This window comes from Eptesicus fuscus, chromosome 1 (genome assembly GCF_027574615.1).
Source record: "Eptesicus fuscus isolate TK198812 chromosome 1, DD_ASM_mEF_20220401, whole genome shotgun sequence".
NCBI lineage: Eukaryota > Metazoa > Chordata > Mammalia > Chiroptera > Vespertilionidae > Eptesicus > Eptesicus fuscus.
The window spans coordinates 65,394,029-65,409,349 of NC_072473.1; the positions used below are offsets into that span (position 1 = coordinate 65,394,029).

The window sequence follows — 15,321 nt, forward strand, 5'->3', positions numbered from 1 at the left end:
GCAGCATTCCTAGAAAGTTATGCTAATGACCATTTGCTACCTTGATAAAGGTGAAGAGCCTACTCATGATGTATGACATCTATCAGTGTGGCCCCAGTTTTGAGCCTGTTACTCTCCCCAATGTACCATAGTTTTAGTCATACTAAATCTGGTATTCCCCAAATATGCTGTAGACTTTTAAATGCCCTCAAATATTTTATAATGCAGAACACTTTACTTGAAATACCAACCCTTCCACACCCACATCCCTTTTCTCCTGCAAAGATTTAATGAGAGCACAAAGGCACATTTAGGTATATCCTGCATAAATCTAGGAAGGCTTCAGTGAGGAGGTGATGCTCTAATTAGGTCTTGAAAGATAAATAGGAACCAGTATTATGGTAGGATGGGAGACAGGAGAAGGAATTCCAATAGGCAAAATTGAGGCCAGAATAGTCTGCCAGTCACTTCACAAAAGAAGACAGAGTGAAGTAACATCAACAAACAGTTGAAACTGATTTCTGCACAGCCCAGCAGAAAGAGCTAGAGTACACTAAACATTTATAATAGTTATTTGTGGAAAGAGAAAGCAGTATAGTTAGCATCCAATGATGTATTATAAAAAAGGCAGTCTTTAAAGACTGCTATTACTCTGAAAGGTGCCATGTCTTAACGTCACTCAGGAGCTGTGAGCAGAAATGCATTTAGCATGATTTAATACGTTTTAAAAATGTTTTCTAACATGCCAAAAATAATCCTATCTAATAAAATGGGAATATGCTAATTGACCCTCACGCTGTTGCAAAGATGCTGGCACCCACAGCCAATAAGAAGGGAATATGCTAATTGACTGTCCCACCCACAGCCACTACAGAGGGAATATGTTAATCGACTGCCCTGCCCTTAAAGATGGCAGCACCCACAGCCAATAAGGAGGGAATATGCTAATTGACTGCCCCACCCTCAAAAATGGTGGCGCCCACATCCAATAAGGAGGGAATATGCTAATTGACTGCCACACTCTCAAAGATGGCGGCGCCCAGTCCCCTCAGTCCTGCCAGGGCAGCAGGCGTGTGACAAGGCTGGGCCAGCCCTGCATGCCTGCCTCTGGACTCGGAGTCCCCCAGTTCCCTCAGCCCCGCAGCCACCCAGGGCCAGCCCGAGGCACAGGCAAGCCTCAGATGGCAGCTGCCCAGCCACCCAGGGCCGGCCCAAGGCGCAGGCAAGCCTTGGATGGCGTCTGCCCAGCCGCCCACAGCTGCCCAAGGCTTGTGCTGCCGAGAGTGGCAGCAGCAGAGGTGTGATGGGGCATCACTTTTCCCTGATTGCTGGGTTGCCTCTTGCCGCTGAGGGCTCCTGGACTGTGAGAGCGGGCAGGCCGGGTGAGGGACCCCCACTCCAGTGCATGAATTTTCATGTACCAGGCCTCTAGTAATAAAATATTTGTACATGTGGTCATTAGATATGTACACAAACACACAGCAGTAAATATACACTTCACTGATGTGTAATAGGTTAACTTATCCTGACTTTACTTGTTGGAGAGATTGATCAATTTTTGAGAGCCAAAAAAAAAGTTAAACCAAATAATCCGAGCAGCCTACAAAATGTCATCAAATCCATCAAGCCTTGTGATGACAAAGACCTTTTGGCCTTTAATCAGAGCCTGTTAACTCTTTCTCTCTAGGGTGCTTCAGTGAGCCTAATGCTCTGCTTTATATCCACAGGAGACTAGCACAACTTGGGAAGTCGGAAGAGGGTTTATTTCAGACAGGTGCACTAAAATGATCAAGAAGTAACAACTGACAGACTAAAAGTAAGGGAGGAGGAGATAGAAACTGTTAAAGATTGGAACTAGAGTGCAAATATTATAACATTTGGCTTTATTTAGTGTCAGAGCAAATGACTCTGAACACCTCAATAACTTCTGAAGGTATTTCTGTGTTATAGCATAGCTCACTAACTCACATATTCAATCATGCCCCTGAGTTAGCAGGGAAATAATAAGTTATATTTAGGATATTTTGTTTAAGAATGTACCAGCCCTGACTAGGTGGCTTAGTTGGTTGGAGCATCGTCCCATACACCAAAAAAGTTGTGGGTTCAATTCCAAGTCAAGGCATATACCCAGGCTACAGGTTTGATTTCTGGTAAGGGCATGTATTGGAGGCAACAGAACCGTGTTGCTCTCTCATATCAATGTCTCCCCCTCCCCTTCCCTCTCTCCCCTCCCCCTCCTCCTCCCTTTCCTTCTCCCTCTCTCTCTCCCTCTCCCTCCAAAATCAATAAACATATCCTCAGGTGAGGATTAAAAATATGGCAGTTATATAATTTGTTTTTAAAAGAGTTTTATGCAAAAAACACATGATGATTAAATGGAAAAACTATCAGATACATGTATTGGTCCTCTGTAGCTTGATTCTTTCCACAGTAGTTCTCACGTGTTGAGATTTCATTCAGCATACTTGTAAATTAGCTATTAGTGTACTCATACCATCACATAAGAGGAAGTAGCTTTGCATAAATCATTTATCATGTGTCAGTGCAGGTACATTTATAATAAAACATGACACAGCAGCATATGAATAAGGAGAACATTTGGGAAAAATAATACGTATATTAAATATTGTATTGAATGAATGCCTGATATTACTTAAGAAACTTGTTCTACTTATTGACAGTTGTATATTATGTAAGAGTAGAATTAGTACAATGGGGGAATTGTGTCAGATGTTTGTACAATGCAGTCACTTTTCAAGTTACCTATTGGCTTCTCCAGTACCATTTGACACTACCTGTATTTCATCACTCCTTTTTCATAGCTCTCTTCTCCCTCGACTTCTGTGATAACTAAGCTCTCCTAGGTTTTCTTTTACCTTATGTTGCATTTAAAATCTTCGCTCTCACCGAAACCGGTTTGGCTCAGTGGATAGAGCGTCAGCTTGTGGACTGAAAGGTCCCAGGTTCGATTCCGGTCAAGGGCATGTACCTTGGTTGCGGGCACATCCCCAGTAGGGGGTGTGCAAGAGGCAGCTGATCGATGTTTCTATCTCATCGATGTTTCTAACTCTCTATCTCTCTCCCTTCCTCTCTGTAAAAAATCAATAAAATATATTTAAAAAAAAATCTTCGCTCTCTATGCTTGGTCTTTAAACATACTGATTCCTAGAGCTTGGTCCTAAGTCCTTGGTTCCTTTGCTTTGCTCATTCTGTACATTGTCCTTAGGCAGCTACATCCATTCTTATGACTTTAACTGACACTTCTATGTGATGGATCTCTTTATTCCAAATTCCTCCTGTCACAGAACCTTATGTGCAGCTGCCTCTTGATGGCGTTTTAAATTCAATATTCTACTTAACTGTACATACCTTCCTTTTCGTCATCCTTCCTCCTCCAATCTCCTCTCTAACCTTAACATGCATTTCTCTTGTGTTCCCAACCCTGGTTAACCTTAGCATAATCCACCAAGTAGCATAAACCAGAAATGTAATAATCATCTTCAAATCTACTCCTATTTTGTCCACCATTTCCTCAATCACCAAATCCTACCAGTCCTACTTCCTTGGTGTTGTACTTCCCTTCCTTGGTATGGTTAACCTCTTCCTCTACCCCTGCTGCCATTTCTTTTCTTCAGGGCACTATTTTATGCACTATTTTATCATTTACCCAGACTCTTAAATATCATTTAGCCCTCATTCTTGCCCCTTTTAAATCATCTTCCACAAGGTTATACTTCTGAAGTGCAGTTCTCATGATATCACTCCATAAGACTAGGATTAAAGTCTAGTCCTTGACCAAACAAACTACTTCATTGTCTGACTGTTGCTTTCTTTCTAGCCTCATATTCCACTACTCATTTTTGGTTTAGTCCAGGTGTGGGGAACATCTGGCCCACAGGCTGTATAAGGCCCACAAAATCATTTGGTCTGGCCCTGCCAACGCATTAGGGGTGAGTTAATTAAATGGTTGACCAAATATAGCAGGTTCACTTTTAAGTTGATAATTTTATATGGCTGGCAAATGAGGTTGTAAATATCCAAATGGCCCTTGGCAGAAAAAAGAAAAAAGGTTCCACACCCTTGGTCTAGTCATACTGTGCTCAATTTCCTGAATATTTCTTGCTGTTTTATACTTCTACCTCCATACCTTTCTACATGGTTTTGTCCTGCCTGTAATCCTTCTCCATTTCTTGACTTAATTAACTTGCTCTGTACATTTGTATCTTTCTTGGTTGGTACTTATTTTGACTTAAACCATCTTTTTTTCCTAACTCCTGCTGGGCTAGGATAAAGAAAGACCTTGTTAATGTCTACAGAGTACTTAATAAGGTCAAATGTGTGACAGTGTCAATAAAATTTTAAAAGCATAATTTGTCACAGCTAATGGCAATATGGATACTCTGTTTGAGAATGCCCTGGATTTGGCAATTATTGTACTCCATAGCTCTATGAATTGTGGTCAAACTGGTAGATGTTTGTATAGTTTTCAGAGCTGAAAAGTTAAAATAAATAATAAGTTCTAGCATTTTCCCAGTAATTTTGTGAAGATTCTTCATGTTGAAATATTTCCCCTCTCTATGGCTTAGGTAAGAAACTGAATGAAATTTCTTTTTGTAATATGTCTCATGCCAATAACATTTGAAATATTTAAATACTATTCACCCATTATATTGTAACAAATTTATTGGGACCAATTAGGGGTAATGCAGAAAACCATAAACAAATGGAGAGTCTTGTCTTTAGAAAGTTTAGTCTATTTTGTGGTATTCTATTCTCTATACTACACCCCATACCCTAGATGAAAATAGTAGCATCCTGTGGTTAAAGAATGCAGGTGATTATTATAGAAAGATAATATACTATTAGAAGAATGGAAGGATCATAATTGGTAGAAAAACTGATAGGAATTCAGTTTAATATATAATTCTTCATGGCACAAATTATTGGACATTTTATCTCATGCACAAAGTTGGTGCTTTTTATCTATATATGTTTATGCATCCATTCAATAGCTAATATAGAAATCATATAGAAATTTCCTTATGATGTAAGGAGGTCTATATAATAAAAGCCTAAGTGACCATTATGGGGGAACACCAGAACGACCGATCGCTGTGATGCACACTGACCACCAGGGGGAAGATTCTCAATGCAGGAGCTGCCCCCTGGTGGTCAGTGCACTCCCACAAGGGGGTGCAGTTCAGCCAGAGGCTGGGCTAATGGCTGGCGAATGCAGTGGTGGTGGTGGGAACCTCTCCCGCCTCTGCGGCAGCGCTAAGGAGCAGCAAGCCAAGTGGTAAGAAGCAGTGAGCAGGCAGGTGGTAAGGAGCGAGGGGTCCCAGACTGTGAGAGGGATGTCTGCAGTAGTATTAAGGATGTCTGACTGCTGGGAGGTGGATATCCTCGAGGGGTCCCAGACTGCAAGAGGGTGCAGGCCGGGCTGAGAGACTCCCCTCCACCCACAGTGCACAAATTTCGTGCACCGGGCCTCTAGTTACTGAATAAAAATGGAAATACACAAGCTCTTTGTTCTTACTGGTTTAAAATCAGAATTGTGGTCCTAGCCTAGCATATATCTTAATAATGGAGAAAACTTGTGTGTGTGTGTGTGTGTGTGTGTGTGTGTGTGTGTGTGTGTGTTTGCATGCACATGTGCACTAAGTAAGGAGTGAGGTGGCAGTAAGTAAAGGAGAGTGCAAGATCATTATTTGGGATGATGGCATGCTGCCCATACTTCACTGTTTAAGATATATAGTGGATTGTAACATATTTCAGGAATCATTTTCTACCTTAAAATTTTGCATTCCATTATATATTATGGTAACTATTTAATTTTTTATTGAGTTATATTTGACATATAAGATAACCATTTTATATACTAAATAACAGCTTGTTAAAATAATTGTATGTTTTTCTAATTAACCTATAATTCCAAAGCTAGATATTCTCAGTGTATTAAATATGATGCACTAGTTAAATTTTATTCTCTTACCTATCCTTAAAATCTTTTGTTGTATGAATCTATGAATGGAGTTTATGAGGCATCTGGTATGTGTTGTAAGTTATTCTGTATTTGTAGTGAAGTGATATGGTTTAGAATCATGAATTTCCTTCTTGCTGTATGACCTTATGTAAGTTATTTATCTGTTTTGAGCCTCACCATCATTTGTGAAATAAGGGTAATAGCAACACTTATCTTGTATGATTTTTATAAGGATGAAATTAGATGGTGAGTTATGTAAAGTACCTAATATTGTCCGGCAACTAATAATAATGATATAAAATTATGATAATTATAATAGTTTGGTATTTTGTATTTATCTTTAAATTCAGAATCCACACAATGAGTATTTCATGTTTATAATTAATAATGTTTTCTAATTACATTTTAAAGTTTATCTCATTGCATTTTTTAAAGATACGTTTTTATTGATTTTACATGGAAGGGGGAGGGAGAGAAAGTTAGAAATATCAATGAGGAGAGAGAACAAAAAAAAATGATGAGAGAGAATCATTGTTAGGCTGCCTCCTGCATACCCCCCACTGGGAATGGACCCCACAACCCGGGCATGTGCCCTGACTAAGAATCAAACTGTGACCTGGTTTATAGTTCAATGCTCAACCACTGAGCCACAGCTGCCGTGCTTATCTGGTTACAATTTTTAAATTTAATTTTGTAGTTATAAATTGTGACAATTTTTAAAATTTTGTTCTCATCCTATGAAAAGGGCAATAATTGTGTAGTAGTTTAAAGGAATAGAGAATATTAAGATGACTATTATTCTCCACATTTTTACAATAGAAATATTTCTCTAAAAGAGCATTGCTTTAGCAGATTGTAGTGTAAAGTGACACGATAGTATGACTATTTATCATATGTTATTTGTAACTATTTAGATATCTATTAGAATTTGATAAACAGTAAACAGTACATTTTGTAAGCCATTGCTGTTAACCTGTTTAATTACTGAATTCAGTATCTTCTACTTATTTATACTATAGTCAATAAATGCAACTTCTTTTTTATTTAGTTATATATTTATAATATATATTCTTAATGCTATTAAAGTATTTAATAGCATTGCAACATTTATCTTATTAAATTTGAAGTTATTTTGTAATTGATACATTCATTAATATCATTAACTTTTACTATGTTTATCATCTCCTGATCTAAATACTTTTTTTGTATAAAGGTACAATTCCAATAATCATTAAGTTGTTTCTTATGGAAATGCTCTCTTTACTTGTAGGGTAGTAATACAAGCCATTAAGCTCAAATTTCTTCTGGCAAAAACAATCCTAGCAGATGGCAATTTTCTCTCTATTAATTTTGGATTGGACATGTACTTTGGCTTGTTCAGTAATGTCATATGTGTAACATAACAAGGATCATTCAAGCAAATACAATAATGTAGTGATGGTCATGTAGAATATGTAGACTTATATCACACAAATAAACAATGTAGCCATGGTCATGTAGAACATGCAGTCTCATAACTATGAAGATGTCAACGTTTTCTTATTGTAAACTAGTTGCCCATTTGCAGGAAGAATCCTGCAAGCGGCCGCTATGGCCCCGTGCGTTGCCGCTGCCGCTGCTGCCGCCATTGCGGCTGCCGCGCCTGCACCCGCGCGCCGCTGCTGCCCGCCCCGCTCCACCCCGCTCCACCCCGCCCCGCCCGGGCTTTCCCTCTGGCAGCCACCTTGCTTTCCGCTTTTCCTCCCTCTTCCTTCTAAGTTGTCTTCAGTCTTCACTCCTCCCTCCCTCAGTGTATGCAAATTAACCACCATCTTTGTTGGGTAATTTGCATACTCGCCCTGATTGGCTGGTGGGCGTGGCTTTGGCTGGTGGGCCTGGCTTGGGCGTAGCAAAGGTGTGGTTAATTTGCATATTATTATTTTATTAGGTAGGATAGGAGGGTTATATAATCTGTTAAGGCATAAGCTTAATTTATCTAATAGGTCTTTTAAAAAGTAATGCTACTTTTATGGCAGATATTTAGTCAATTGTGTAAGTGTTTTCATTTGACATTTAAGCACTTGTAGGAATTAGACTATATTGTTCAATTTTTATTTAGATATCTAGCAATGTTAGAAACAACCCCAGTCATTACCTTTAAAGCATCCAACTTTTGATTTTTGAACCTGAATATGTGGTAAATGGGCTAATCTCCCAAAGAAATATCTTAAATGCATAAGATATAAATATACAAATAAAAACAGTATACCTTTTTAAAAAATTGATTTTAGAGGGAGGGAGGGAGATATATATATATATAGAGAGAGAAACCTGCCGAGTGTGCCCGGAGTAGGGATTGAACCCACAACCTGAGTACGTGCCCCGACCAGGAATCTAGCCCACCACCTTTTGGTGTATCAGACAACACACCAACCAACTGAGCCACACTGGCCAGGGCACAATATACCTTTTAATCTTTTCTTTCTACTTGGAAAAATAACTATCATAATAATAAGTCTGGACAAGTAAAATCAAAATACATTTGAAATATGTATTTTTGCTATTTTTATATGATTTTTGTGATACAATAAAACTTCATTGCTACAAGCAGGCTGCTCGCCACATTAGAACTGTGGGCTGTGGCTGGCCTGTAGTCTGTAGTTTGCCAACCCCTAGTCTCTATGCTTATTTCATCTTGGCAGCCTCAGGAGATTGGTTCTCCCTCTGAGAAGGAAAGATGGATGGAGGATTAGAGGAATTACCTGGTCAGTCTGGTGTCCCTGTGGGACATCCAGCAGCTGATATATTCAGGGACAGCTAGATTTATAGGTGGGGAATCAAAGAGGGGAGAAGACAGACATCAGCCTGCCACTCAAAAGAATCCCCAGGGTCTTGGGTACACTATACAGATAGAGTAAAGCCCATACTAACTGCTGATTGGCCTTCCTTCCCCTGGCTGCCAGCACTGTTTTTCCTCCGGCACCCAGGACCCAGGCCTTTGCTCTGGCCGCCACCTTCCATCTTCGCTCTGGCCAGAGTCTTCTCTGCTCTGGCTGGAGCGCCGCTCCTGTAGCCCCCTCCGCCCCCCGCCCTCCCCCTCATATCAGGTATCCCACCCTCCCGCCCCACCACTCTGCACCTGCATATGCAAATTAACCCGCCATCTTTGTTGGGTTAATTTGCATACTTCTGAATAGCTGGTGGGTGTCACGGAGATACAGTCAGTTTGCATATTTCTCTTTTATTAGTGTAGATGGGTGTTCCCTTCTATATATACTTGGCATCTTTACTAAATCCGGTATTTTCCTGGAGTCTCCTGCAGTCAGCTCTTTGAGCACTCACTCTACCACCCATTGAATATTTTAAAAATAATTGATTTAAATGTGTGGTCTTCACTTAAACTATTAGCCAGTTGCCTTAGACTCAAGCAGCATTTTTTAAAAATGCTATTCAAGAATAATGTATGGAATACCTGGCAATTAGCATTTTTTTGATTCCCTTTTAGCTTGCAATTACCAGAAAATAATTCCCCTTTTATAGTAGAGAGCCTCAATATCAGAAGGTAAGAAAAGCAAAACCCATTTTCCAGTGTCAATATAATTAATGAATCACCTTCACTGGAAAAGAAGCCCTTATATTTACTTTATCATGCATGCACATTACTATTAGTATCACAGTATCTTCTAGTTGATCTTAATTCACTTTTATACATAACAAATTAATTCATATTAATCATATATTTTAATACTCCAAATTTTGTGCAAATCCATTCCAATAATAGAAGAGAGAGTATAAATCAGTATAATTATTTCTCTAAGTTATCACTGTTGCCTGTTTAATATTATGGCACTTTCATAACTTTTTTTGATTTATTTTGGAACAGTGTTTATAACCATATAGGATTGAGGTTAGTTTACCTGAGGATACCTGGATATGCAAGATACATTTCATGAGCTTTTTAAAGTGCTTTTTATGCATACTTTTGGAACTTTTAGTTTCTCAAGAGAGAGTTTAATATTTATTCATATTGTTCAGCAAAGCATAGAAGTATTTGACCATCCATATCTTCATTAGAATTATTCTGCACATTAGAAATTTTATTCATTTTGTTGCTTATACTTTAAAATCATAATCATTCTTAAACTTTTATAAATATTTGCATTTTCTTATTTTTATATGTATGTATGCCTTTAGTAAATGGAAAAATAATGGTCTGAATGCATTAATTATTTCTTTAATTAAAAACATTAAAATAAGGTTTGCTTTCTAATTGCAGGTGGCTTGCATGCAGTTTATAAATGCCCTTGTCACTTTTCCTTATGAGCTTGATTTTCGAATACATTTAAGGAATGAATTCCTCCGTTCTGGACTAAAGACAATATTACCAGTAAGTTGAGTGTACACATTTATTATGCTGATGAACTTTAACATTTTTCATTTTTAAACTTGCAACAGGGTAAGTAATTGTGCCTTGCTGTTTTTTCTTGTAAAGCCTTAAACCTTTTGTAAGCTTTTTTAATTGCAGTAATATCCGTCTTTATATGCAGCTGACAATTCAGAATGTACCTGGTGCTGTGTCCAGAAGTGCTTTTTTTTTCCCTTCCTGAAGTCAAAAGGGAACTTCTTTTCTTTGGATGTAAAACATAAAAGACTACTTTTTTTTTTTCAGTTTCAATTTTTATTTAAACAATTTTTCTTTTTTTCTTTGATAACTTACATTGATTTCATTTCTAGTCAACATAAGTATGCATAGAATTTTGATTAGTATATTCTGGACACATTACTTAAGTGTGGTATTCTTATTACAGGGCCATATGAACTTTGTTAAAGAAAAAACAATTTTATGTGAACATTTGCTCTAATTATGATACTGTTCAAAACATTTTTGAAATAACTTTATAGGCTTGATCTCAGATTAATAAGCAGGCCTATTCTTTGAATACAAATGCAGCAATTATGACTTTATATTTTATTTAATATGTTAATTGAAGAATAATATTTTTCCAGGCCATAGTATTTTTATTTATTTATTTTAAAAATATATTTTATTGATTTTTTACAGAGGAAGAGAGGGATAGAGAGCTAGAAACATCAATGAGAGAGAAAAACATCAATCAGCTGCCTCCTGCACACCCCCTACTGGGGACGTGCCCGCAAGCAAGGTACATGCCCTTAACCTGAATCGAACCTGGGACCTTTCAGTCCGCAGGCCGACGCTCTATCCACTGAGCCAAACCGGTTTCAGCCAGACCATAGTATTTTTAAAGGAGACAAAATATCACTAGTCTCTTCATTTAAGCTACTCAGGTCACACCTGAGAAGCAAGAAGTAAAAGTAAAAAAGAACGTAGGAAAGAAAAAAAAACAAATATAAATGAGCATGTATATATGACTTAGGGTACACTAGAATTACCAAAATAAGGGGCGTTTCCTGGTGAGGAACAAGAATGGAGTATGCATCAACTGCTTGTGTTGTGACAATCCTAACTGAAAGTAGTTGAAACACATCATCATAAAATGGACGATTGGGTCTATTGAAACCAGTTTTCATCAGGCGTATGATTGGCTCTATTTTAGAAATTTCTATGTCACTTTCACATTGAATGGTTCTTTAATCCCTGAATTTAAAGACCAAGGAATTGGTTGTAGTTAATTAAAGCAACATTTTAAGTGACCCGGAGAGAGGTTTCAATACACAGTTAACATAGATAGGCACATTATATAACTAGTTCTAAAGTGTGCAACACATTTATTCTTGTTTTGTCACAAATCTGTCTTCATGAAAAGTCTTTGGCCTTCAGTAGCTAGAGATAATGTTATAGTCTTGATTTTAGTTTGCTTTTGAGTTTCCTACTCACTGGTTTTCATGCTTGTCCTCCCTGAGTTAGTCCTCTGGTTCTGGGAGAGGAATAATGCTTGTGGGCACTTGTTAGCTTGGGGCTCCTTAACATCCTCTGCTCATTTATTAATATGCTGTGCTTTCTGCCTTATATTTCTGAATGTCTAGTCAAGAAAACTGTGGCTCTCAATTTATTTAAGTCCTCACTTTTTCAGAAAGAGTAAGTACCGTAGCTCTGGCATTTACCTTTTGCACTTTTGTCTGGGTGTCTTAATTTCTGCTGGGTTCGGTGGTCTCATGGTAGGTTCTTTATTTTATTACAGTGACAGCTAAGATTTTGCATCAGTGTTTCTAAGCTACACTTTCCCATTGGCCCTATAGCCATATAAAAAGCCTCTTGTGGCACCATGTGCTTCTTAATATATGTATTCTTAAAATATTCATCCAGTTTCATTTTTCTTTACCTATCACACCTCTTTAATATGTCCTGCTTCTCAGATACCGGTGATTCTAAAGCAGGAGAAATGTGGAGAGTATCATGTTTCTGTTTCCTAAAGTTTTGAAATAGAACCTACAAGGATTCTCAATTTTCTTTTTGTCCCTAAAACAATGGAGTGAAATATGGCCAAATATGGCTCTAGTTCTCAGCCACAACCTTGGTCACGTTCCCCTAAGAAGATACTATCAAGATCTTATTGAGGGTGGGAAGAGATGTTTGGTTTAAAGAAAAATTATTCCCAGGTATTTCTGACATAGAAGATAAGAACCTGAATTCAGGCAGAACCCCTGAGATTAGAGATTCTAGAATATAGCAGCCAATTAGACATGGCCATGGCTAACATTAATAGTTGGTATATGGATAAAAAATTATTACTATCTGGAATCATTAAGTGATGGGGAAGAATAGTTCTTAGTACTTCAGTAGCCCCTGAGACCACCATAATGTTATAATAGAGTAAAACATTTTTTTCATATAATTATCAGACTCCTCAAGGACAATTATTTTAATATCTGTAAAAATTTAATTTCAGAATTCCCCCATCTCTATGGATAAATTACAGTGTTTAAAGGGGGTTTATATTTCATTTACGTGGAAATTCACTTTTCATAAATTTGCTATAGTAATTTGGGATAAATGAATCACTATAAAGTGATTTTTAAAATGGTATTTGCTCTATAGTTAACTTACATTTATTTCTTGTGAAGTCCCCATTGACCTTTTATTTTAACGTAGGAAAATATTAGGTAAATCAGATATGAGAAGGAACATGAAAATAAGAAGTTGTGTCTATAGACAGCAGGCATTCTTAATCTCTTTTAAAAGACTGACATTTTTATTGGTTTCAGAAAGGAAGGGAGAGCGAGAGATAGAAACAGCAATGATAAGAGAGAATCATTGATCGTCTGCCTCCTGTGTGCCCCACACTGGGGACGGAGCGCACAACCCAGGCTTGTGCCCTGACCAGGAATGAACTGATACTACCTGGTTCATAGGTTGACACTCAACCACTGAGCCATACCGACTGGGCAGAAGTATACTATATTATAGAGAATTATATGTTTCAAATAATCTGCCTAAAATGGTCCATATCTATACACCTAGTCTGTTTAAAAAATAACTGAAACATGTTTACAATATTTCACACAATTAGTAATAGTGTAATTCAGTAATTTTATAATATTCTACATTTAAAAAATTTTTAAATTTAATTTATTGAGGGACACTGGTTAACAAAATTATACAGGTTTCATGTGTATAATTCTACAACACATCATCTGACATTCTACATTTTTAAACATAAAACTTTAGTTATGCATTTTCATTTACTTTTATAGGATATTTGTCACAATTGTGATATGTAAAATATTTATTAAGTGATTATTTTTATCAAGTATTTATGGATATACTAGTATCTTTCATAAGGTTGGATATTTGACTAAAATAAAGTTATATACAGGGTATCCCAAAAATATGTATACACACTTTGAATGATTATAAAGTCAGTGTTTATTAACATACAGTTCATTTTCAAAACTTAAAAGAATCTACAGAAATGAATAGTACTTTGTCAATGCATGTTTTCAAACTGATGTCCATTCTGGTCCAGGCACTGCTGATAAATAACAGGAAGCAATGGAATCGCAAACATCAAGAATCATTTCGTCCTGTATTTGTTGACTATTGCTGGCTTTGTTCCATAAACTTTATCTTTTATGTGTCCCTATAAAAAAAGTCTAATGTCACTTTTTGATAAATTTTCTTTGTTCAAAGCTTAGACTGGCTTCACCCATTATTTTAAATCAGTTAAACCTAAAAGGAGTAAAAATTAAGTGAGTTATCAGATATTAAAATGTGCATACATTTTTTGAGGACACTGTGTGTGTGTGTGTGTGTGTTTATGTGTGTATGAATATATATTTATTTTAATGGGACATTATTAATAAACAGTATAAGATATTGCATTTGTACATGTTCATATTTGTATATTGTGCTGTATATGTTCACATACTATATATATTATATAAATAATGTGTCCTAATTTAAAACTAAATTAAATTATTTCACTAGTTATTTTTACTGAAAATATTTTTATCTTATTTATTTTTAATTAAATTTATTGGAGTGACATTGGTTATTTATTGAAAATATATAATCATGCATACTGATTCCCATGTTTTATAAAGTTCTGATGCTAATTAAATGACAGTATTTACCCTGAAATTTTCAAACATATTTGAATATGTTTAAGTTTTATAGTGAACATCTAAGAAAAAATGGAATGTGACATAAGAATAATGAAAGGTTTATATTCTAAATGTGTTAAAAGTTGTTTCTGCAGTAACCAGCATATTAGGTGTGTCTGGCTTCTGCTGTTTTCTGAACAGAGTTCAGAAATCAGCTGATAGTATGACCCACCAAGTTTATAATTTTGCATTCCAGTAAATGACTTCATTCCCCTTCAAAGTGGAAAACAAGACCTAAAGCAAGTTATTACTAAAGAGGAAACTAGTATAAATACATTTATTTGTTATCTACACTAATAAAAGAGAAAGATACAAATTGACTGTACCTTCGTGACGCCCACCAGCCAATCAGGAGTGAGTATGCAAATTAACCCAACAAAGATGTCGGGTTAATTTGCATATGCAGGCGCTGAGTGGCGGGGGCAGGATGCTTGCATCATCGCCATGGCAATGACACAGGCATTCCACACCGCTCCAGCTGGTCCGGGGCTCTGGGCAGTGTGGGAAGGCGGAAAGGTGGCTCTGGGCTGGAGCGAAGGCAGAAAGGCAGCTCCAGCGGGAGCAAAGGCGGTGCTGGCATCCAGGGGAAGGAAGGCCAATTCTTGCACGAATCTTCATGCATCGGGCATCTAGTATACTTATATGAAATTATATAGATATATATTAATAAGTATTTTTATATGCTATTTAGGTAAATTTTCAGTTGATTATTATGTCTAAGAATGTTAGAAAAATACATCTAGAAATTGCATAAATTTGTGTTTGGCTTCAGTACTTGCCATTGCATCTCCATTTAT

The 15,321-nt window shown here is 37.0% G+C and overlaps 1 protein-coding gene across 1 annotated transcript in view; it reads left to right on the plus strand.

The window, feature by feature from the left end:
* The window catches only part of DIAPH2 (diaphanous related formin 2), a 988,561-nt gene that overhangs the window by 234,793 nt on the left and 738,447 nt on the right, over nucleotides 1-15,321 (plus strand). The window contains exon 11 of the mRNA XM_028128162.2: nucleotides 10,218-10,328. Coding sequence (XP_027983963.1) covers nucleotides 10,218-10,328 — 111 coding nt within the window. The remainder of the gene's footprint in view (nucleotides 1-10,217; nucleotides 10,329-15,321) is intronic.